Source organism: Spermophilus citellus (assembly GCF_964194105.1).
Source record: "Spermophilus citellus genome assembly, chromosome: 1".
Classification (NCBI taxonomy): Eukaryota; Metazoa; Chordata; class Mammalia; order Rodentia; family Sciuridae; genus Spermophilus; species Spermophilus citellus.
In genome coordinates this window covers 180596340-180621268 of record NC_138182.1, presented here as the reverse complement: position 1 = coordinate 180621268, position 24929 = coordinate 180596340, and the positions used below count along the sequence as shown (strand labels likewise).

Genomic DNA, 24929 nt, shown 5'->3' with positions numbered 1-24929 from the left:
AGTCCTGGCTCCAACATCTAACCCTCACTAGATTTTCCCATGTCTAGACTGCATCTTCGACACGCTGTAGACCAACCCTCTCTGTCTACAATAGAGTGGAGGTGGAGAAGCCAAGTGACTTGTTTAAGGCCACACAGCGACTGTGTGGCAAGGTGACGACGGGAACTTGAGACTCCTTTCTTTCCCTTGAAGGTTCCTTTATTTCCCTCTCTACCAGTCAGCGAGGGAGGCTGGGGAGGAGCTGAGCAAGGTTTGCACCCAGGCTGGGGGCCGTGGCTTTCCGGGGGCGGTCCTCAGAGGCCCGGCATTCCACAGCCACTCGAGCGCCGCGCGCTGGGGGTTGAGCACTGTCGGAGCAGTGCGGGAGCGCTCCTGGGCTGCGAGGAGCCGGGACTCGTTCCTGGCGCTGGCTGGGGTGGAGATTCTAGGGCTGGGGGCCGCTTCCGGCTGCCGGATCCCGCTTGATCCTGGAGACCTGGAGAAGCGCAGGGCAGTCCCGGCGCCAGGAACTTTCCGCAGTCCAGCTGCGATCCGGCGTTGGCGGGGGCCTCAGGGTTTGAAAGCAGCACCGCGGCTCCGGGGTGAGTGAGGCCATGGGGTGTGGATTGTGGGGCTCCGGTGGAGTGGACCTCTTCAGACTCGCGACCTAGCTCTTAGCTGCTCCTACTCCAGTGCCCTCCCAGCGCTCCTGTTTCTGCCCTCGCCTCCCTCATTTCTTCCCCTTCATTTTGCATTTCTTCCTCAACAATCCCCCTGTGCTGCCAGCCCCTAAGTTCCAGCCACTTTTTGCACACAATCTTGGGCCCTTAGGGAGGCTGGAATTTGGATCTGGAGCCGCAGCCTTACCCGCAGAAGGGCTACTCCCAGGGTTGCCCTGCTCCTGCGATTTCGGAAAGCGGTCCCCCTCCTCCGGCAGAGGCTGCCCCTCATGGCTCCCCTGGCCCGCGGTCAGGGCTCAACCACCCAGCCTGTATGCGCTTGGCCACTGCGCTGGATTTTGTCTTTGAAGCCAAATCAGCGGGCCGTCTGTCCAGCTTTTCTCAGAACTCCACATAGAAAGTGCCGGGAGTTTGGATTGATGGGTTCTAGCCCCAGTGGTGTTCCTAGCTGCTTCACCATTATCTGTCTGTGTCTTGTTTCTCCATCTGTGAAGTGAAGAAAACACACTTTGCTAACTGAAAGCAAGGAGAAGGATCTTGGAAAGGAGCCTTTCTTCCAAGTTCCTTCCTCCTCCAGGTTAACTGCTCCTTAAGTTAGAATGGCTGGTTCTTTTAGAATCCTTGCCCCCACCCCCACCCCTCCCCCATTTATTGAGTGTTGCACTCCCCATCTGTCCTTGTTTCTGAGCCATCCTCAGCACTTGGCACAGAACATGGTAAATTGTAGCGCTCAATACATGCTCACTGTGTGAAAAGACAAAAGATGTGAGCCACGAAAACCTGAGCAAATGTCAGGAGTTGTTATTCGGACTGAATGGGCTGGCCTTTCATTCCCGCAGCCTCCCCTTCCCTTCCTGACTGGTAGTTATCCCTGGCTCCTGAGGGCTGATGATTCTCTGGATTGTGTAGACAGTGGAGCAGGCTCTAGTGGGGGAAGCTGCTCAGTCATTAACTTATCAGAGAGTCCTAGAACATCTGCTATGATCTGTGGTGTCACAGCCAGAAGGTTGGTGAACGTCTGACTGAAGTGGGTGGGGGTGGGAAGAGCAATTCTCTGTGGGTTAGGAGTTTCTCTGAGTTACCATGACTTAGGCAATTTGCCCTTTCTGGACTTTATCTTCCCTGTCTGTAAAATGGGAAGTGGGAGTGGGGCAGATGTGTTACTGTGGGTGAGCATAGCGTGCTCTGTGGATTGTGTGGTGCACCCATCAACCATCTGAACACATGGGAGACAGTCTTAGGACTAGCTTTAGGACAATCTGAACTTTTTCAGTGAGAACAGAAGAAACTACAAAGTGCTTCTCTGTTCTAGTGGAGACATCTTGTTTCCAGTTCTTGTGGGTTGTGAATCATGCTGTGAGGTGACAAGACATGCTCCATCAAGCTCCCACACTGACCTTTCAGGACCTCAGAACTGTGGGGCTCCATTTCTCACAAAGTCTGGGGATTCCCCCTCTCTTGTGTAACTGGAGGAGACTGGAGCTGTGATGAAGTGTTAGAGACACAAAACAAATGACAGGCTCTTGGGGCTGTGGTTGGGTCAGATCCTGGGACTAAGGGGTGACAGAACAAGAGTGTAAGGGGTAGTCACAGCCCAGATCATTCCCAGCTGTTTTCTGATACTCCTCTAAACGTGTACTTCTGTTTCTTCTCTATGGATTAAAACATACAAATGAAGGATATATCTCTAAGAAAAAAAAGATCTTTAGTTTGGTTGTTCTTACACTATTGTCAGTGGGAAGATAGATGGACTCAAGTTTTACTCTCCGATGTTTCTGGAAATAAGTCTTGACATCACCACACTCTGCAGTCCCTCACCCACATTGTCCAGGCATGCTGAATGATGGAATCATAATTCTGCGTGACATACCATGTATGAGCCAGGCATAATTCTTCTTTTTTCTTCTTCTTGGTCCTGGGAATTGAACCCAGCATTGCTTAACATCCACAGTCCTTCAAACTTAATTTTTTTTTGGTACTGGGGATTGAACCCAGTGGTGCTTTACCACTGAGCCACATCCCCAGCCCTTTTTATTTTGAAACAGGGCCTCACTAAATTACTTATGGCCTTGATAAGTTGCTGAGGCTGTTCTCGAACTTATAATCTTCCTCTCTCAGCCTCCCAGCTTACTGAGATTATAGGCATGTCCAACCTCATTCATTTGGTCTTGACCACAGTTCTATTAGGGAGGGATGATCATTCCCTCCATTTAATAAATGAGGAAACTGAGTTCCAGAAAGAGGAAGCAACTCATTCATGATCACACAGGAAGTGGCAGAGTGAGGTTTGAGTCCAGGCAGTCTGACTTCAGGATCTGTCCTCTGAACTTCATTGGAATTTGGGGGAAGCAGGATTCAGATCTTGCCTCTGTTACTTACTTGCAGGATGACCTGGGGGAAGTCAGGTGACAATTTGACAGTGTACTAGAAGGTCATTAGCCCTAGTCCCCTTATAGCTCTTTAGGGAGGCAGAAGGGGACTCTCAAGAGATAATGGAATGGTAAAGTCTGTTGGGTAGCCAGGAAGGGGAACAGGTGAGAATTAGAATTGCCTGACATATTAAGCAACAGCAAGCCAGATTCAAACTGAGTACATTGCTTGATTGTGTGTAGCTTTCTTATTTTATTTGTTTGTACTATGATAGCTGATGGATCTATGGTTTGCTGGTGACCTCACCATACAGGATCAGGGTGAATGAAATAGAGGAGGAACAGGAGATGCAGAGAAAATTGAATTTTACAAGTCACTTTCAACTAATGATGACAAGTATCTGGAACACATGTCACTACTTCTGATCCCTTCTCAGACAGACCTTGATGATCAGTACTTTTCACCTTATCTCCACAAGGCTCTGGAAACTTAAAAAAATTTAAAAAAATGTTTTGATTATACATTATAATTATATATAGTAGTGGGGTTCATTTTGACATATTCATAAATGTATATAACAATTTCCTCCATTTCAATCCCCAGTACTTCCCATTTTCCTGTCCTCTTTCCTCCCCCTGACCCCCCTTCCTCCACATTAATGGTCTTCCTTCTGTTTACTTATTGCTTTTTAAAAATTGGTACATTAAAATTATACATAAAAATGGAATTCACTGTGATGTATTTATACTTGCACATAATTTGGTCCATATCATTTCACAGTTCCATTCCTTTCCTATTCCTCTTCTCTCCTTCTTTTCCCTTCCTCTACTGTCCTCCCTTCTATTTTCATGAGATTGCCTTTTAAAAATTCCTCTCTTCTCTCTTTCTTCCAAATAATGAGAGAGAAAAATCTGATTCCCAACTTTCCTATTTTTTTTTTTTTTTTTTATACTGGGGATGGAATCAGGGGCACTCTACCATTGAGCTACATCCCCAGACCTTTTTGATTTTTGATCAGTGAGACAGAGTCTCACTAAGTTGCTGAGGTTCTTGCCACGTTACTGAGTTTGGCCTCAAACTTGTGATCCTCCTGCCTCAATCTCCTTAGTTGCTAGGATAATAGGTGTGTATCACTGACCCTTGATTTTCTGAGTGTGGCTTATTTTACATAGCATGATGTTTTCCAGATCCATCCATTTACCAGCAAATAACATAATTTCATTTTTCTTTATGACTGAGTAGAACTCCACTGTGTATATATACATTGCACTTTCTTTGTCCATCCATCTGTTGACAGACATCTAGGCTGATTCCATAACATGACAATTGTGAACTGCACTTTAGGTATCACTGGGGACTTCCGGTATCACTAGAGTATGCTTCTTTCAGTTCTTTTGGATAAATACCAAGGAGTAGCATAGCTGGGTCATATAGTGGTTTCATTCTTAGTCTTTTGAAGAATCTCCATACTGCTTTTCAAGGTGGTTGTTCATAGTTTACAGTACTACCAATTATCTATAGGTGTTCTTCTTTCCCCACATCTTCACCAATGTTTGTTTATATTCTTGATGCTTGCCAATCCAAACGGTGTGAGATGAAATCTTAGTGTAGTTTGATTTGCATTTCCTTGACTGCTGAGGATGTTGAACATTTTTTCATATATTTGTTGGCCATTTGTACTTTTTCTTTTGAGAAATGGTTGTTTACTTCATTTGTCCATTGATCGGCAATAATTATTTGTTTTTCTGGTGTCAAGTTTTTAAAGTTCTTTTTTATTTCGGATATCAGTTCTCTGTCAGAAGAGTAGCTGGAAAAGATTATCTCCCATTCTACTCATTCTTTCTTCATGCTTGTAATTGTTTCCTTTGCTGTGGGGAAGCTTTTTAATTTGATGCCATCTCACTTACTGACTCTTGGTTTTATTTCTTGAACTTTAGGAGTCTTATTAAAGAAGTCAATGCCTATATGTTGAAGTGTTGATCCTGTGTTTTCTTTTGGCAGTTTCAGTGTGTCTGGTCTAATATATAGATCTTTGATCCACTTTTGTGCAGAGCAAGAGATAGGGACCTATTTTTATTCTTCTACATATTCAATTTTCCCAGCACCATTGGTTAAATGGTGCTTTTTGTTTTTTTGGTGTTTTATGTTTTTTGGTGCCTTTGTCAAGGGTCAAATGTGTGGGTGTGTCTCTGTGTCTTATTCTATTCCATTGATCTTCATGTCTATTTTTATAGCAATACCACCTTATTTCTGTTCCTATAGCTCTTCAGTATAATTTGAGTTTGAGTATTGTGATAAGATCTCAAAATCTTTAGCTCCCTGCTCTGGACTGCTTCTACCAATTGAAGCTGGAGCCTTCTGCTGGCTTTCCCAGACTTCCCACTTTATTCCTCTAAGGTAGATCAAGAAAGAAACAAATGGCAGAACAGGAGACCCTCTGTTTAGTGTCTTAGACGTTATCTTAGGAAACATATTAGAGATTTTTAAAGATTGCTTTTCTCTTTATTTCACTCTCTTCTGTTTTTTCTTAAATGGTTTTCAACCCAATTTCATCCTGGAACCAGGGATAAAGCTGTGGTGGAGGCAGAGTGTCATGAGGGTGATGGGTCTTCCAGAGGGGACCAGACTTTCAGAAATCACTTTGTCCATTCTTTCTAATGGACTGGCAGCAAACCTGGGGTCCAGTGGGAAAGAGTCATTTACTCAGGATCACACCACACCCTGTATTCATTGTCTAATGCAGCAATAGCAATTTATGAGTCTTGAATTTAGCAGCTTTAAACATTTTTTATTCAATTATAGTTTTGAAAGTCAGAGTCCAGTATGGGCCCCATGAGAATAAAATCAATCAAGGTATTGTCAAGTTGCTTTTTTTGTTGTTGTTCCCTGGAGGTTCTAGGGGAGGATTACTTTCCTGCTTATCTGAGTTACTGGAAGAATTTACTTTCTATGGTTGTGGGGCCACAGGTCACTACTTTCTTGCTGGCTGTAAATAGAGGACCTTTCCCAGCCTCTGGCAGATTCCTTGGCTCTTAGTTAGCTGCCTGAATCTTCAAGCTAGCAAGAGTGAATCAATCCTTCTTCTGTCCCATGTCTCTAACCCTCTCTTCTGCCTTGTTCTTTACCTTTAACAGTTCATGTAATAAGGTTGGATCCACCTGGATAATCCAGGGTAATCTCCCCATCTCAAAGTCCTTAACTTTAATCACATCTGCAAAATCCCTTTGGTTTGTGTTCTTATGTCTCTGCCCTCTGAGTCATGCTTTCTTTTTTATATTCAAGGTTCTGGGGATGAGGACATGGATATCTTTGGTTTGGGACATCTTTATTCTATTTGCCATATACGTGAGGCCCTCTTTGGGATCACTCAGTGATGCAGTGGGTTAGCACCACATTCCAGTACTTCTGTAGCTCTGTCATGGACCACCCTGTGGCCCCTCTCATGGAGAGTCTCCTTTGTGAGTCCAGCACACCACAGCACTTTGTAACTGGCAAATGACAGTGATGGATGGTAGTGGCTGAAACAGGATGCTGTGGATTTGGCCTGGGTTTTCCCTTCTACTGGCTCTCTGTTGGCTTTTGAAACTATATGATTGGCTTGTCTGATAGTACGTGTAGTCTTAGACATTGCTGGTTGCATTTATGATCTCTCTGAAACAAATGTGCTGGTGTTTTTCCATTTTTTCCCCCCAGCCACAGAGAAACAGATATAACCCAGGCAGGGAACAGGTCTTTAACCCGCTACCAATTTTGGAGGAGACAGGGACCAGTTGGAGTGAAATGAGAATAGAGTTTTCCCCAGAGACCTTGGGTCATTGGAGAAAGTTCTTTGATTTGATTCATTTCACATTCTTGATGGTTTGTGTGCCCTGTCTCTTTCTTCCTCCGCCCCCCCCCTTTTTTTTTTTGGAACAGAGGTCCCTAGTGAAATGACTCCATGATGGGCCAGCAAATGTTTGAGGCTGACTATTACACAATGGGACGAGAGCTGTTTCCAAGAGTAAATGTGAGGCTAAGATGTCCTCACACTGGTTTGGTCATGTGAAACCCACTTCCTCCTCCATTAGCCTCTCTGTCCTCTTATGAGAACAGAGAAAAAGTTTTACACCCTGGGCAGCAAACTTCCCTTCTCCCCAGTGGCCAGCTCCTGCACACATGGAGTCAAAACTAGGAGTGCATCAGCCCAAGCTAGTGAGCAGCAGGGAATTGAAGGGCTTGATTCTGAAAGGCCAGTGCTCTACCTGGTGCATGCACAGAGTGATCCGGAAAGAAAGAAGTCCCTGTCATCTTTCCTGAATGTTCAGAGTCTCCAGAAAATGACAAGATGAGAGGATGTCATTTTGTTTTGGAGATATGGTTGTGATTTTAGGGTCATTGGAATTTCCGTAGGGATCAGGATTCTTTCTGGACCTCCACCACCAATTATGTTCCATGAGTTGAGCTCAGATCTGAAGTCACCTAGTTTTCCCATATTCGTGCCTTCATCCATCTTGTGTTTATTGGCACTGACAATGTGCCAGGCCCAGGGACAGGTGCTGAGGATGCACAGGTCTTCCGTTCTTTGCCTATTTTCATTTGAGGGATCAAAGGAGCAAGGCTTCAGCCTGATAGGAGTAAAAGTCAAAATAGATAAACAAGTGGCAGATGAACTAATTTGTGAAAAGTATATGAAGAAAACAAAATGAGATATGAGACAAAGAATGTCTGGTGGGTGAGAGTGGCCATTTAACAGGGTGGTTTTGGGAAAACTGAGCAGTAACAGTTGAGATCATGGACACTGAGGCCCTGGGCTGGAGGCCATTCTAAACATCTTTGAACTCTAAGAGCAGGGGACAGCAAGAGTCTTTAAGTGGGATATGCCCTTGGGACACGGGTCATTATGCATCCCTCCGGGTGGCTGAGGGTGCCCATGGGTTGTCTTCTCTGTCTTGAATGCTCCTTTCTTTCCTGGCAATCTTACCGGCTCCTTCTGAGGATGGTCTTGGAAAGTGGTCCTTGAAGGTGGATGATGCTGGATACTCTGGAGGCCTGTTGTCTCCCCCTCCCCCAAAACCATCAGCTTCACGGTTCTCAGCCTTGCAGAGTCCGGAGTCTTTACACATACCCAGCCTCCCTGACTTAGAGCTGGTTGCCGCTGCCTCCTCTCTGGCCTCTGCATCTGGTGGAAAGGAAACAGCAGTGGCTGTGTCTGCTCAGAGCTCTGGCAGTGCTGGCCTAGGGCCATACCTGCAGGATGCCACCTGCTTCTCTCTGCCTTTTTTCTCACTTTGGGATAATTCAGCTTGCCTGCTAAGCAGGAAGTTTTTTTTTTTTTTTTTTTTAATTTATTGCCCTCTTCCTCTGTGAGCTCCTTGGCAGTAAAACCAGTTGGATAACCATTGGCAATCTCTCAAAAGTTAACTATTAGCGGCAGTTTGGAGTAGAGGGGTGTGCTGTTTCCGGTAGAATGTCATAGCTGGGGACAGATTTTCAAAGGCTATTTGCTTATGAAGCATATCACTGTGGTTTCCTACATTGGACTCAGATCAGTCACAGAGCAGTCACAGCACCTTAATGAATAGTAAGGCCTCTGAACTCTTTTTTTTTTTTTTTGTATTGGAGATTGAACCCAGAGTGCTTTACCACTGAGTTAAGCCTCCAACCCTTTACAAATTTTTATTTTGAGACAGGGTCTTGTTAAGTTGCTTCGGGCCTCCCTAAGTTGCAGAGCTGGCTTGGAACTTGTGATCCACCTGCCTCAGCCTCCTGAGTTGCTGGGATTAGAGGCACGTACCACCACACTAGGCTTCTGAACTCTTTAAAAAAACAATGTTTGTTTTTTTCCTTATCAGTTATACATGACAGCAGAATGCTATTCAATTCATTGTACACAAATGGAGCACAATTTTTCACTTCTCTGGTTGTATACCAGAGAGTCACACCGTTTGTGCAATCATACGTGTACCTAAGATAATGATGTCCATCTCATTCCACCATCTGTCTCCATGCCCTCTCTCTGAACTCTTTTTTAAGAGTTCTTTTTTCCTGTGTTCACTATTTCAAGTTTAATTCTGTGAAAACCTTTACTTTATTTCAGATATTGTCTTGAGTGCTTGTGTTATTCAATTTTCTGCTAGTGTAACAAATACCCAAGAACCACTGAGTTAAATCTCCAACCCTTTAATAGGATTAATAAACCTATAAGAAAAAAGGTTGATTTTGTCTCATGGTTTGGAGTTTCCGGTTCATGACTAATTGGCCCTATTACTTTGGGGCCTGATGCTTTTGGGTAGGTAGCACATCACGGTGGAGCAATCGGCTCACCTCATGGCAGCCATAGTAAAGAAAGAGAGGAAGAGGAAGGGGCTGGGGTCTCAGTGTTCCTTTCAGGGGTAAACTCCCTTGACTGAAGGCCTCTCAGTAGGCCTTTCCCTCTTAAAATTTCAACCACTTCCCAATAGTACATGTAACTCATTTAACCTCCACAGCATCCCAATGAAGTAGTATTATCATTCCATTTTACAAATGAGGAAACTGAAGTTCAAGGAGGTTAAGCCTCTTGTCAAAGCCACCAGGACTACACATGCCCCCAACCTCTGGGCTTTGTTGGTGATGTCTATTCCGCCTAGCCTGCCTTTCCCCTCATTTCTTCCTTTTGAATTTCAGTTTATACTTCCAAACTTATATCACAGCCCCTGTTTTCTGTGCTGTAGTACTTTAAATATTTATTTTTCAGTTTTAGGTGAAGGAATGGAGGCTATTTATCTTTATTTTTCATTTATGTGGTGCTGAGGATCGAACCTAGTGCCTCATGCATGCCAGGTGAGCGCGCTACCACTGAGCCACAACCCCAGCCCCTGTGCTGTAGTACTTTTAATGTCCCTCCTTCACGGAAGAGAAGGTCAAGGTTCAAAGATTCTTATATAACTTTGCCGAAGTCTCACCTCTCATGAGGGTGGAAGACAAGGTTCAAATCAAGACCGTTCTATCCATTCTAGAATCCATGCTCTTGCTATTTCATTCCTCTTTTCTGGTGGTGAGTGGCTTATACCATCAGCGTAGCATTCCAGGTATTTTGCACTTCTCTGCAATTAGTGATTATAATGGATATCTGGTTCTTTCAAAAGAGAGTGAACTTATTTAAGGGCAAAATCTGTACTTTTCTTTTATGTCTGTCTCTTAATCCACTCCTATTTAACTGGAGGAATAGGTCAGTTTAATCACAATGTTGTTAATTCAAAAAAATCATTAATATAGATTATCATGTAGCTTGTTTATTTTGCATTGCTGTAGCAAAATACTCAAGGCTGGGTAAGTTCTAAGAAAAGGTTTATTTCGCTCACAGTTCTGGAAGTTCAAGAGCATGACATCAGTATCTGCTTTGCTTTTGGTGAGAGCCTCATGGGAGAAAAGCAGAAAGGGAAGTGTGTGTCAAAAAGGCTCAGCATGTGGGATGGCCTTGCTGCATAACAACTATCTCTTGTGGTAACTAACCCACTCCTGTGAGATGGGCATTTATCTTTTTTAAGAGTGGCAGCCCCAGGCCCTAATCACCTCTGGGTACTGTATATTGAGGACCAGCTTCCAGCACAGGAGCCTTTGGGGGCACAAACCATATCCAAACCATAGTATCCTCTGTCATCTTTACTGATGAACTAAAGACATGGTCCAAGTCTGGGATGTTAATATACTAGCTGAAGGAATGGAGGCTATTTATTTGCTGAGTTTAGTGAGTCCCTACAGCCAGGAATTTCTAACCATATTAAGAATTAACATTTGTAGAGTGTTATTCTGTTAACCCTGTTCAATGCTGTGTGTGATTTTCTTATCTAATACTCTTCATCTTATGAAGCAGATAACTGTTTTCCCATATTTGGTTATGTTTTCAGTCGAGTAACTAGAAGCACGAGGAAGTGGAAGTAGCATTTAAGGTTGCTAAGCCAGAAAGTGGTGGAGCCATATTTAAATCCAAGTAGACTGGCCTCGGAGTCCGGGTTTTTAACACGACTGTGTAGCGTGACTCTAAAGGAAAGAATCTCTTTATATTCCTTCTTGTTTCAAAATATTCTCTCCACTTGAAAGAGTTTCCATGGCCTTACGAGAATATAAGATCTTGAGGATTTGTTGATTTAATAAATGTTTACTTAGTACCTCTTCCTGAGTAGAGGAGGCATTCTGGACAGAAGCAGGCAGGAGCTGTATTGGGTGACGTCAGTGCTGGGGCAGGGTTGGAACCTAGGCAAAGTTGTCTCTGCCATTCTTCTTCCTCTTGTTCTGTGTGCATGTGGATTTTCCCCGTTTGGTAGAATCTCCCACCATAAGTGGATTCTATTGCCTTTTCCTCTCTTCTCTGATGTTTGCACCCACCGTAGGAAATAAGTGACTTACAAGGTTTGTCCATTACTATCTTCAGTAGATTCATTTGCATTTGGGCCTCAAGCCAATGGATGAATCGTAAATGTAGGACTGCGTCACTGATTCTGATGGCGTGTGTGTGTGTGTGTGTGTGTGTGTGTGTGTGTGTGTGTGTGTGTACATTTGATCCTGGAATACCACTCAGCTCACCTTTTGTGACATTCTTTATGGCTCTGGGCCTTCAGCAATCTCACATGCTCTTACGTAGCAGAAAGACACAGTCAGGAACCTGCCTGGCTTTCATTGTTTGCATCAGTTTATTGTACCACCCCTCTACCACTGTGTTTTCCAGCCAGCACCCTACTTGGCATCCCCCCTTCACCCCTGCCCCCCCAGCTCCCATCTCAAAAAGATGATGAAGGAATTGAAAACAGCTCTGCCAGTCAGAGCCCGAGTTCTCTTAGTTCTGCCATTAGCTTACTCGGGCCAGTCATTTCCTTTCTTAGGCCCTCATTTTCCTCAAGCATAAAATGGGAGTCAGTTTACATGGTTTAAACTGGATAGTGTCTGAATTCTGTGCAGATTTCTAGAACATCCTTAGTTTCATTTCTACAAAACAAAACCAGTCGGATACATAGAATTGTTGTGTTAGTTTTCATTGGTGCATAACAAGTAATCACAAACTTAAAATAATATCTTTATTATCTTATAGTGTCATTAGGTCAGGAGTCCAAGCACATCTTAGCTAGGTCTCACAAAGCTGCAGTCGAGGTCTTGGCTAGGTTGCTTTGTCATCTGGAAGATTAACAATCTGTCTCCAGCCTCATCCAGGTGTGGGCCGGATTCTTTTCCCTTGCTGCTTTAACATTCATGGTGCGTCATTTCTTTGAGGCCAGCCAGAGACTTTACCTGAGGGAAATCCTAAGCTTTCTTTTGAAAGATTTCCAACTGTCCCACTTTAGACAAACTTTTGATTAAAGTCATCTAAAATCTACTCCACAATGAGGAATGAATAACTTTCAAGGGTTACCAGTACCTTCTTCATTAGCTGTATTTGTAACTGGGCCTTCAGCCAAAGTGATTAAAAGGAAGAGTGGCACTTTGTACATCAGTGATTCAGTGGAACCTTAAATTACATCTGCAAAGGTCCTTCACCTTTGCTGTATAACTGGGGTAATACTAGGAGACAGAATTCATGGGGACCATCCTAGAATTTTGCATGCCATAATTGCTTTCTAGTAATATATTATTTATGGTTGTACCTGAAACATGCTAGAACCAGCTCCCTATTTTCTGAGTCAGGTCAAACAAATTCACTTGAGAAATTAATTCAAAAGTTACCTATTCCTAGACTAAAACTATTCTGTTTGGAACTTATTTTTTTTTAAACAATATGTTATGCTTTCTTTTAATGTAATTATTCATTACATTAATTTTTTCCCCAAACCATTAAATGAAAATAGTTATTCTCAGAGGAAACCTTTTAAAGGTTAACTTTTCATATTTAATTCTCTTAGATGTGTTTTTCTTTTTTTGGAAACTGGGGTTAAACCCAGGGGTGCTTAATCACTGAACCGCATCCCCAGCCCTTTGAAATTTTTTTATTTTGTGACACAGTCTTGCTAAGTTGCGTAGGGCCTCACTAAGTTGCCGAGACTGGCCTTGAACTTGCAAACCTCTTCCATTTCCTTCGATAGTCACTGGGATTACAGGAGTGCACCACTGTGCCTGGTTCTAGATGGTTTCCTATTGGAAATAATATATTACAGAAACTATTAATTTAGGAAATCTTCTATGTCCATAGTTGATTTTTTAAAAAATATTTTTAGTTGTAGATGGACACAATAATAATAAAAACAAAATGTACATCTGTTTTTTTACATGGGGATTAGAAAGGTTGTTATTGTCTACCACTGAGCTACAACCCCAGTCCCCATAATTGATTTTTAAAAACTTTTTTGTTATGTATTTGAGAGACATATGTTGTAACCTTCCAATACAGTATTGAATTTGTCACTTTCTGCTTATAATTCTGAAATTAGGTACATAAAAATTAAAGAACATTTTACCTCTCTTGTATCTTTGGTAATCCTCCCCCCCACCCAAATAATTTATTCTTTAATAATGTGGCAGTAATTCAAAATATGAAAAACATGCTCCCTTTAAAAAGACGCCACTATGATGGCCTCATACAAGCATGACAAAGGCAAGGAGGAGACTGGACTCCCAAGGGTATAGGTGGTAAGAAGGCTTCATGCTCACAGATTGACGCCGTAGGTTACAGATTCTCCAAAATGGAGCAGGCAACAGAAGAGACCTGAAATTTAAGGGACCCTCAGAGAACACGGTATGGTTGCTGGGTCATGAGCACCTTGAAGCATTTCTTGATGATGATTCAGTGTCACTAGTATTTGTTGTTGGGGAGAGCCGAGCAGGATGGGCTGAGCAGGTCTGTTGCCCTAAAGGGTCAAATGCCTTCAGTGTTTAGACCTGATCTCCTTGCTTGTTGAGGTAATACTGGAGAAACACGACCATGCTTAAACCCGAGGCTCCAAGCCTGGGTATACTTTTTGCTTAAGTCTACTTTGTGTGACAGTCGTATAGGTCTACTAGTTGACATAATTCATAGTTCCATGGTGTTTCTTTAAAAAATTTTAAATATATTTTTAAAATTTTTAGTTATGGATAGACACAATATCTTTATTTTGTTTACTTATTTTTATGTGATGCTGAGGATTGAACCCAGTGCCTCACATGTGTGAAGCAAGCGCTCTGCCATGGAGCCACAACCCCAGCCCTTACATGGTGTTTTGTTTATACCCTTTTAATTTCAACCTTTCCTATCCCCATGTCTCTTGTAAAAAATAGATGTACATTTTGTTTTTTTAATTGTTATTTACTGGAATAGTCTTTGTTTGGATTTAAGTCTGCCATCCATCTTTCTCTGTGCTTTCTCTGTGTCCCATCTGTTCTATGCTGCTGTTATTTTCCTGCCATTTCCCCACCCATGGAAGTTATGTGCTCTTTTAATATTTTTCTTAATGACTAAAGATTACGTATTTTTTGATTATTAATCCCATTTGAAGATAACTTGCCTTATTTTTCTGTTATCTTTGGGTTTTAGCAGATTTACTAATTTGTGCTTAACTGTGGATTTATAGTTATTTTTCAGTGCCATTAAATGAAAATATAGTTATTCTCATTTCATCTTCTAGGAATCCCTAAGCCTTCTAATTTAGCATGTGGATTGATGTCTTTAATTAACTTTGGAACATTCCAAGCTATTCTTTATTCCAATTTTGTTTCTGCCCCATTCTCCTTTCCTTCTGGTGTTCCAGTTACATGGGTATTATATCTTGTCACTATTTCCTGTGTCCCTTATGCAGTTTTCATTATTTTCTACCCTTTTGTTTCTTTCTGTTTCATTCAAAGGATTTTTCTTTATCTATCCTCCAATTCACTAATTCTCTTTTGAAGGGTGTCTACTATGTATGCTGTTAAGCCCTTCTATTGTATTTTTAATTCCTTAAATTATATTTTCAGTTCTAATATTTCTATTTGGCTTTAAAACTATTTTTAATGTGATCCTTCAGTTCATTAATCCTCTTTTCATCTGGTATGCTATTAAGTCTACCTACTGAATTTATAATATCTCCTATTTTATTTTTATAATTTCTACTGTTTATTCTGCAGTTCTTTTATTTCTGTTTGGTTCTTTGAGAAACCTGATGTGTTCTTTATTGTACTTTCAAGTTCTCTATAAAAATTCATATCCTTAGATTTCCCCCCCCAAACATAGTAAATAAGTTTATTCCGTATGTGTGTGTGTGTGTGTTTGTGTGTGTGTGTGTGTGTGTGTGTGTGTGTGTGTGTGAGAGAGAGAGAGAGAGAGAGAGAGAGAGAGAGAGAGAGAGAGAGAGAGAGAGATAACGCCAATATCTGGAGCCCCTAAAGTTTTTTTCTACTTTCTGCTTTCTAATGGTTTCACTTTTGCCACGTTTCCCCCTCCATTTCTGGTTACTTTTGGTTATGTATTGGACATTGTATATGAAAAAAAAAATGAGTCTTGTCATGATGTTCTTGTTTCCAGAGAGGATGTATGTTTGCTTCTGTCAGGTACAGGAAGGTACTAGAAATGAAACAATCTGAATCAGTTTTAGAAACTGATCATTCCAGCTGGTTACTGTCTCTGGAGGACAGTTGTATTTCCAGGTCACCCCTAGTGCCAAGGGTGCTCCTGAGGTCCCAGCTCAAAGTGCAGAGGCTCTCCTTCTGCTGCTTTGGCTGTCTTGGACTCCAGATTTTGTCCCCTGAGCTTTTTGAGTCTGTCAGAAGCACCATTCAGTCTCCATTTCCCACTGGGAGAAATGCTGCCCCAAATGCCAAGTTCACCTCCCTGGAGTTTTACTTCTCCCAGATCTTAGCCTGTTATTCTTCATTGTTTTGTTAGTTCTTAGTGATTTCAGGTAGATTTTTTTTTTTCCTTTTTGCCTACTTTTCTAATTGTCTTCAGTAAAAGGACTTGTCCACTTGTCTAGGTTGCCACTACTAGATTTGGAAATCCTGATCTTTGTAAACCATTCTTTTCAATCTGGAAAAGCCTTTGGTGAGAAACAATGGGAATCTGACCTGGACTGGGAAGAGAGCTCTGGGTCTGACACGCTCTGTGCTTATACATGAGGGGGTGTGTGTGTGTGTGGAGGGGAGAGGTGAGTACAGGATCAGGAGACCTGAGTTTGAATCCTGTTCAAACTTTATGATCTCTGGCCAATTAACTTCTCTTAGCTGTAGTGTTCACAGCAGTAAAAGAATATGTCCCACATAGGATTATTGTGAAGGTTTAATATGTTAATGTATGGGGCAAGAGTAGAATAGTACTTAATATTTGCTTTTGTTATAAGTTTGCTAAACAAAATAAAGCTTTAAAGAGATTTAAATGAACAGCATTTGTTAACTGTTGGTTTTTATGATCATACATTTGAGGAAACAAGGGGAGGCTACTTTACTTCTCTGTGCTTCTTGGAAGTAAAACAGTCATAATGAGTAAGTCATAGTTATTCCTAACAGAACATCTTGCTTATAAGCAAGTCCTTGACAGATGAATAAATAAATGACTATTCTGGGCAGAATGACTTGTTCTAATAGTTCTCAAACAAAGTAAAAACAATATCACCCTGTCAGAGAAGAAAAAAGTTGCTTGCTAAGGAATCTCATAGTTGAAAAGTGAATAGATAGTATAGCATTGTTGCCTTGAATCCCCTTATTCTAAAATTATCCACATGTGGGAAATTTTTATTTATGAAATGTATTATTATTTTTTCACATAACTAGAAAATTGGTTGTACCTTGAGATTGGTTGGAACAATGATTCATTTGCCAAAGAGTTTAGTTGCTTAATAAAAAGAGTACCAGGAGTAGAATTTAGAATTCGTCTAAACACACAGTAGGACATCTCCTTTCCTGCCTGAAGGAGATCAAGTGGAGAACTTGGTGGATTGGATGAATTTTCCACCTTCAGGAAAAATACAAAATTTCCCTCTTTAGAGACTCTACTCTTTTTGCCCTTACACTTAATCTTGTTAGAGGATATAAAATTCAGCATTTTGTGGTTATTGACTTTTCCTTTGCATTGGCTAAATTGCTTGAGTCCTGTGGACTGAGGAGCAGCAGTTCACTGAATTGGCAGTGCAGGACTGATAGGGTGGCATGTTTGGTATCAGTGGCTTCTCTGCTGTGAGCTCAGGGAGGTGTTGAGGCACTTTCTTAGACAAATTTACATTGAACATATGTCAAGCGTTTCTTATTAATTAATGAGGTAAATAGTTGATAAAGGATACTAGTTCAAAATGACAGGGGTTCAGGCCTGGCTGCTGTTTTCCTTCCCAGGGTTATTGAAACATAATTTTCTTATCAGTGGACAGGGTTAAATTTGTGACGCAAATGGTCTCGGCTAAATCCCTTCATGACCCATTAATCAGAAATAACAAACAGTCTATCTGTGAAGCAAATTATTAGCAAAGTAATCTGTGAGTATTAATTAGATGTATCTAGAAGAAAGTTTTGAAGCCCTGATAAGGAGCCAGTGCCCCGGATGCCAGATAAGATCAAACAGAAGTCAGCTAGCAGAAACTTCAGAGTTCTGCTTTTTTTTTTTTTTTTTTCCCAAGCAAATTCATCCAGCATGAAATTAAAGATACTGACTATATGATTTGCATACTTCTTATTTTGGGGTCAAATTTTTTTTCTTTATTCACAGTGTCTAAAAACCCTCCTACATGGGAAGGAACAGCCTGTAGAAAGACACGTGTTTGAGGATTGGAAAGAGGAAACAGGGAAATAGAGTACCCTGTACCCTCCTGACCACATGTCTGGCCAGCCTTAGAGTTCTGGAACAGTAGCTGTGGAAGGTCCAGTCCCTTGGAAAACATTGTGACCTGCGGTTTTCCAACTGTGTTTGGGGAAGCCCAAGGAGTCAAGAGGAAGCTGAACAGCTGTCCTAGACCATCGAGTAAGCAGACTGCACTACAGAGGGACACCAAAAACCAAAAACCAAAAAAACTGGGTAAAATTATTTTCATAGAAGGAAAAAAAAACCCGCTTGAATTTCATACCATATAAATTTTGTGTGTTATAATTTAATATTGCTTTTAGTTTGAATTGCATATTGTAAAGTGGGTGGGTACCCTAATATCTAGTGCGTAGGCTCCTGAGGATATTTATCCTGCCTTGCTGAGTAGGTAGGAACAGTCTCTCTGCATTTCTACTAGAGCAGTTTTACTTTTATTTGTTTTTGTGATTGTGGTTTTAAATGTGATTTCATTTGCACAAGAGTAATATTCGTCTAGGATACTGGTTACAGAAAATGTTTCATTTATTCACCTACTTGCTTTGCTTTTGTTTGGTTGTAGTTAGGAACAGTGATATGATCAGATTATGTATTTCGATGATTATTCTGGAAGGAGGAAGGAGTGAAAGTGTTAGGGACCCCAGGATGTCCGTTTCACTGTCTGTAAAATAGGACTGGCTGTAGCTGTAATATTCCATGATCAAGTGTGGATGAGCCTCAAAGCTTGCGTTCCTGTAAATGACAGGTTTTGCTTAGGAAAATCAGTCAGGGAGATTATGTATTCCTGGCATTTGGAGTCCTAGCAACTGTTTGATGTTAATGGATTTACTGGAAAGTGCTTTTGCGGGGTTCCTCTGGCTTAAGGCAGGCTTGCTGTCGATGTAAGTAGGAGACCACAAAGAATGGTTTCTCCCACCCTCATCCTTCTTTAACCATTTGCAGTTTGCTGGATCCGGTGACTCATGCTTGTATGTCTGAGATCTTGGAGTAAATGACTCCATCTCCACCGCTGAGTCAGGGCCGGCCTCTGCCTCTCCCTCCTCTGCAGGCCCCAGCCTGATCATCCTGTGACCCTGGGGACCCTTGCCAGAGGCTTCTCCTTCATCTTGGAACTTGCCCAGATATGGCCAACGTGGCTACAAGAGCCCCTAGAAATCAGTTCCCAAATCTTAGTGCTAGAAAAAGTTTGAGAGACCTTGGTGATGGCCGAGCCCAGGACCTCTCAAACCTGGCTGCCTATGCAGAGTACCTGAGCTATGGGGAAAAATGTGCCTTCCCATCTGCTTTTTTTTTTTTTTTTTTTTTTTTTGTATCAGGGATTGAACTCAGGGGCACTTGATGACTGATCCACACGCCCAGCCCTATTTTGTATTTTATTTAGAGACAGGGTCTCCCTGAGTTGCTAAGCGCCTCTCTGGCTTTGAACTCGTGATCCTCATGCTTCAGCCTCCCGTGCACTAGGATTACAGGTGTGCACCACTGCGCCTGGCCCATTTGCTTTTGAGTCTCATTCACTGAGTCTGGGTTGGGATCCAGAAGTCAGTTTTTTAATCCTGAGGTGATTCTCATTTACTATGTGGGCAATGGGGGGAGATGCTAGTCAAAGGGTACATGTTCATTTCAAATAAGCAGGAGAAAAATTGTCTTTGAGGTGAAAAAGATAACTTATTTAATAGCTATTTAAAAGAATCTACATTGGTGAGCTCCAGTGAGATATTAGTGTTTTTAATACCATCCTAAGGTGATTCTCATTCATGGCATTTGGTATTCTTTGATCTAGTCTCATATCTTAATTTTATTTAAAAAGTATATATGTATTTACTTTTTAAAATATATGTATTTTTTAATTTTTGGTATTGGGGATTGAACCAAGGGAAGCTTTGTGACTAAGCTATATCCCCAAATCTTTTAAAAAATCTTGAATTTTGAAACAGGGTCTCACTAAGTTGCTTAGGGTCTTGCTAAGTTGCCGAGACTGCCTTCAACCTGGGATCCACCTACATCAGCCTCCCAGGTGCTGAGATTACAGGCACGTACCACCACACCTGGCTTTATTGATCCTTTTTAAATATGAGAATTTTAAGTAAAACTCCCCAAATCCCATTTTCCCCTCAGTGGGGTAAAAAGATTAGAATACATACTTATGTTTAGAAAATTCAAATGGTATAAAAACATGAAGAATGAAAAGCAAAAATGTATCTTATATTCCTGGTCCAACTTCCCAGAGGGTAACCACTATTAACCAACCTTCCTTGGGATTATACTCAGAAATATTTTTCATGGATATGATCTTACCTATCCATCTACTTAATTCTACAAAGTCTGAACCCCCTCCCCCCAAAAAAATCATCCTATGCATTCTATTTATTGTTTTTCCAACTTAAAATATTTTGGAGCTCACCAATGTTAGATTCCTTTTAATAATCATTAAATATTATTTTTTTTCACTCCATAGACTTACATTTTTCCTCCTGTTTAACTGAAACATTGTATCCTTTGACCAACATGTTTTCCCCCAACTCCCAAACTCCAGGTACCAATATTTTGCTCTGCTTCTAGGTGATTTTTTTTTTTTTTAGCTTCCATAGATAAGTGAGAACATGTAAGTTTTTCTGTGCCTTTTTTATTTCACTTAGAATAATGACCTACAGGTTTGGCCATGTTGTCACAAATGGCAAGTTTTCTTCTTTTTAAAGGCTAAATTGTATACCATTGTGTATATTTACAATGTTTCTTTATCCTCTCATGTTGATGGACATTTTGGTTCATTCTATAACTTGGCTATTGTGATTAGTGTTGCAATAAACATGAAAATAAAGATGTTTCTTCCACGTATTAATATCACATCCTCTGGTTATATACCCAGAATTGGGGTTGCTGGATCATAAGATAGTTCTGTTTTTGTAAAATGTATGTGGAACATTCCTGGTGTGTACTCAGTACTAAATATTTGTTAAATGAATGAGTGAATGTATGACAATTGCTGTCTGGTATTCCATTTATGGTATTAGTTCATTTTTTATGTTAATAACAAAATATCTGAGGCAGGCTAACTTTATAAATAAAAGATGTTTATTTAGCTTTCAGTTCTGGCAGAAGGGCAAAGGGTGCATCTGGTGATGGCTTTCTGGCTGACAGAGTCAAGGTGTAACAGATGGGGTCTCTTTTGGTCTCTCTTCTTATAAAGTAACCAGGATTCAATTATGGGGGCTGCACCTCGATGATCTTATATGATCCTAATTACCTCTAAAAATCCCCACCCCCAAATATCATAGTTAGATTAAATATCACCCTCTTAATACCCTCCATTGGGGATTGAATGAACTCATGAACCCTTGGAAGACACACTGAACCTATCTACACCATAGCATATGGGTATGTCCCACTTTACTATTTGCAGACACTTCTGTGTTGGTTATGATAACAGATAATGCAGAATCACCTGTGCATGGGTATCTTGGGTACTTATGTAGGGTGGCAACAGTGCGCATTGAGCCAAAGGCATTAGAAAATGAACGCAGTGACTGAGTAAGAAAAGGAAATAAAACTGGAATGGGGAATTTTTTTTTTGGGGGGATTTAGGGTTACAGAATTACAGAACTTAGGGCTGGGGTTGTAGCTCAGTGGTAGAGTACTCGCCTCGCATGTGTGAGACCCTGGGTTCAATCCTCAGCACCATATAAAAATAAATGAATAAAATAAAGGTATTGTGTCCAATTACAACTAAAAAATAAATATAAAAAAAAAAAGAATTAAAAAAAAAGAACTTAGGTTTAGAGAGAACAGTAGAAGATTGTTCCTGCCTCTTGCCCTCTGGGCAGCGAAGGGACTACATCTTTGGTTGCCAGGTTCTGCACTGAAGTAGCTTGGGGAGCCACAGTGAACTCCCTGGACCGAGGGAAGGGGAGCTGCAGGATCTTTAATATTTTGGGCAGAAAGACTGATCTCAGACATTATGCAAAGTGGTATGTTATAGTTCAACTTGAAACATACTACATTCCTTTTGGTGATGTCATCTTTTATGAAGTTAAATTTTTGATGGTTGCCATGATACAACAACTGTTGGGCAAAAATTACTGTGAAATAAGAAAAGAGGATAGCACTGTCCAAAGTTTGAAAAGTTGTACAGAGCCCAACAGTGCACACATTCCATTAGTAAGTAACTAGTTAAGAATTAAATAATATTTTTTTCTTTTAAATTGTGTGTTTTCCAAACAGCTGCTAAGGTGTCAGGACACAGACACTTATTGAACTGTTTCAACCTAACTCTTTAGTATATAGGACTTTTAGGTATTTCTTTTGGCCCAGAATGCTGTGAAAAAAATAATTAAGATCCTAAGGTTGAATAAAAGGTGAATAAAAAATAATTAGGGATGACTGATTTACATTCTGTTTTAGTCATATTTTTCACTACTGTGACTAAAAGACCCAACCAGACCAACAGTAGAGGAGGAACAACTTATTTGGGGCTCATGGTTTCAGTCCGTAGACAGTGGCTTGATTCCTTAGGGCTCGAGGTGAGGCTAAACATCATGGCGGAAGAGTGTGGCAGAGGGAAGCAGCTCACATGATGATTGGAAAGCAGAGAGACTCCACTCTCCAGATCAAAATATATACCCCAAAGCCACGATCCGGTGAACCACTCCCTCCAGCCACACCCCACCTGCCTCCAGTTAACTACTCAGTGAATCCCATTAGGGATCAAAACACTGATTAGTTTAAGGCTACAATCTAATCATTTCTCCTCCAAATCTTTTGGCATTGTCTCACATGTGAGCTTTTGGGGGACACTACATCTAAACTACAACACATCCTCACTCATCTGAATTATTTTAGCTGCAATGGAGAGACACCAAATGAGCTGTGGGTTAAGAAGAAACAGGGAATTATTGGCTCCCACAACTGGGGTGTCCAGGGTTATAGATGGCATCAAATTCTCTGAGTTCAAGTGCTCACATGAGCATTTAGGCTGGTCTTTCTTTCCATATCTAGGACCAACTCTCCAAATATAAGTAAGGCAGTCCTGGGCCCTTCCTTTCCAGACTCACGTCCTTTTATTTTAGCAATCCCAAGGAGAAATAATCCTTGGTTCCAAGAGCTTGTGCATGAAAATACTGGGGAGGACCTTGGTTGACCAGCCTGGGTCACTTGCCTACCCCTGAATCCCCTGACTATGGGGATTTGTAGTGGGCAAGGCTAGGTCGCATCTCCATCCCTGTGCTCAGGTAAGGTCCCACCTAACCCACAGGTAGGGTCTCCTTAGGAAAGAGGGAGTTCTATTACAGGATAATGAGAAAGGAACACTGGACAAAAACAACAAATTTTTCATTTCACAACTGGGGGGAACAGACTGGTAATATAGTGGTTTAATAAGTAAGTGTGGAAATTAGAAGTGTGTCCTTCTTTCAAGGATTTGACTCCTTCTCTGTAAATTGGGCATAAGGGAAGATAAAAGTGAAGAAACAAAACATGGATCGTTAGTACAGTCCCTTCGCCACAGGTGGTTGATGTGAGTTCTGAATGAGTAATAGGAAGTCCCTTGCAAGACATGGTCATAGGAAGCCTTCAGCAAGGAAGCCATTACAATTATTGATCAAGAGACCATAAGGATGCCAGGCGCAGTGGCACCTGCCTATAATCCCAGCGGCTAGGGAGGCTGAGATAGGAGGATCACGAGTTCAAACCTAGCCTCAGCAATGGTGAGGCACTAAGCAACTCAGTGAGACCCTGTTTCTAAATAAAATACAAAATAGGGCTGAGGATGTGGCTTAGTGGTCAAGTGCCCCTGAGTTCAATCCCTGGTACCCGCCCCCCCCCAAATACAATAAAGAAACCATAAGGATCACATGCTAAAAAGTGACCCAAGCCTCTGACTGCTGATTTTCCTTTCCTGTGTGTTGCAGAGTGAGGCGACATGGATGCCATCAGCCAATCCCCCATGGAAGCTGTGCTTCCCAAGCACATCCTGGATATCTGGGCCATTGTCCTCATCATCCTGGCCACCATCGTCATCATGACCTCCTTGTTGCTGTGTCCAGCCACTGCCGTCATCATCTACCGCATGCGGACTCATCCAGTGCTCAGTGGGGCTGTTTGAGAGCCACCCAAAGCCCCAGCAGAAACGAGGATGCAAGTCCCTTGCCCCAGCCTGTTCTCAGCAAGACAGTGGGAAGGACTTGGGAGGTTGCATTCTGGTCTTGGTTCTCCACTGGCCAGCTGTGTGGACTGGGTCGAGGGACCTACCTCTGTGAGTTCCGGGTTCACTGGCTTTCAACCAGGGATCATGATCTCTGCCCTTCCTACCTCATAGGGTTGTGAGAACCAAGTGACAAAGCTGTTTGAGAACAGTGAAGCCACCACAGATGTCCAGGTGTCACGCCAAGAGCTGAGAAGCTTTGAAGAAGCAAAGAGCCTAAAAGCTGGCGATGGCCTTCAAGGTGGTGAGGGAGACCCTGGGGACACAGCGGCCTTTTCCTGTGCCCCTCAAACCAAGCAAAGGACACCCTGCCCCCAATCCCAGGGGCTAGAGACACACTGGCTCAGGATTGGTTTCTTTGAAGCATCACTCCCTTAAATTTTCTCCCTTGTCAAGGAGGGCAGGAGCTGAACATGGCAGGGAGAAGGGAGTTGAGTTAAGCTGTCCAGAATCTCTTCTGTGCCCGAGGTTTGTCCCTGTATACTCTGGAGGAAGGCACTGCCATTGTTTGGCAATGCCCAGGGAGTTAGGGTTATGGGCTTCTTTCTGCAGGGGAGTCTCGTTTCTCTGTAGCTTTGCCATTCAGGCAGTGTTGGAAAATGCAAGGTGTCCAATACCCTGCTCAGCTTTCAGGATCTGCAGTCCCCAACCCCTGTGTGCCCCACACTAGAGATGCTATGTCCCTCTGTCCCGGCTCCTGCTGTCATTAGCTCCACATATACTCCTTACTCCCTCCCGCCAGAACTGCAGTCAAATCCAAGGTATTTATATTTTAAGAGATGTTCTCAAGACTTTTGGAACCAACTCAAGCCAGTGATGATAATTTTAGATGCTATGATTTGTATTTATATAGAGATATTTCTGGACCACCCAAGCTGTTTGATATCCACATCAGGAGCATCCTGGGATTTATTAAACTATGTAACAAGATAGCACAGATATTAGGATATTATTGTGTAAAAATGATGCTTTTACTTTGATCTTATTTCATTGACGTACACAACCAATTTCCAATAAAGTGCTA

The 24929-nt window shown here is 41.9% G+C and overlaps 1 protein-coding gene and 1 pseudogene across 2 annotated transcripts; one reads left to right on the top strand and one right to left on the bottom strand.

Annotated features, from left to right (window-relative positions):
• Positions 1-310: 310 nt before the first annotated feature.
• SMIM3 (small integral membrane protein 3) lies at positions 311-24929 on the top strand. The gene is made up of 2 exons (XM_081301981.1): positions 311-581; positions 23613-24929. Exon 2 carries the CDS (start codon positions 23624-23626, stop codon positions 23804-23806), a length of 183 nt encoding a protein of 60 aa, XP_081158107.1. The 5' UTR covers positions 311-581; positions 23613-23623; the 3' UTR covers positions 23807-24929.
• On the bottom strand, positions 13699-13898 carry LOC308653889 (H/ACA ribonucleoprotein complex subunit 3-like; annotated as a pseudogene). Its single transcript has one exon. The product of its transcript is annotated as an H/ACA ribonucleoprotein complex subunit 3-like (transcript).

Excerpts from the sequence above, each read along its gene's own strand:
- SMIM3 (XM_081301981.1), top strand. The coding sequence starts at position 23,624 with ATGGATGCCATCAGCCAATCCCCCATGGAAGCTGTGCTTCCCAAGCAC.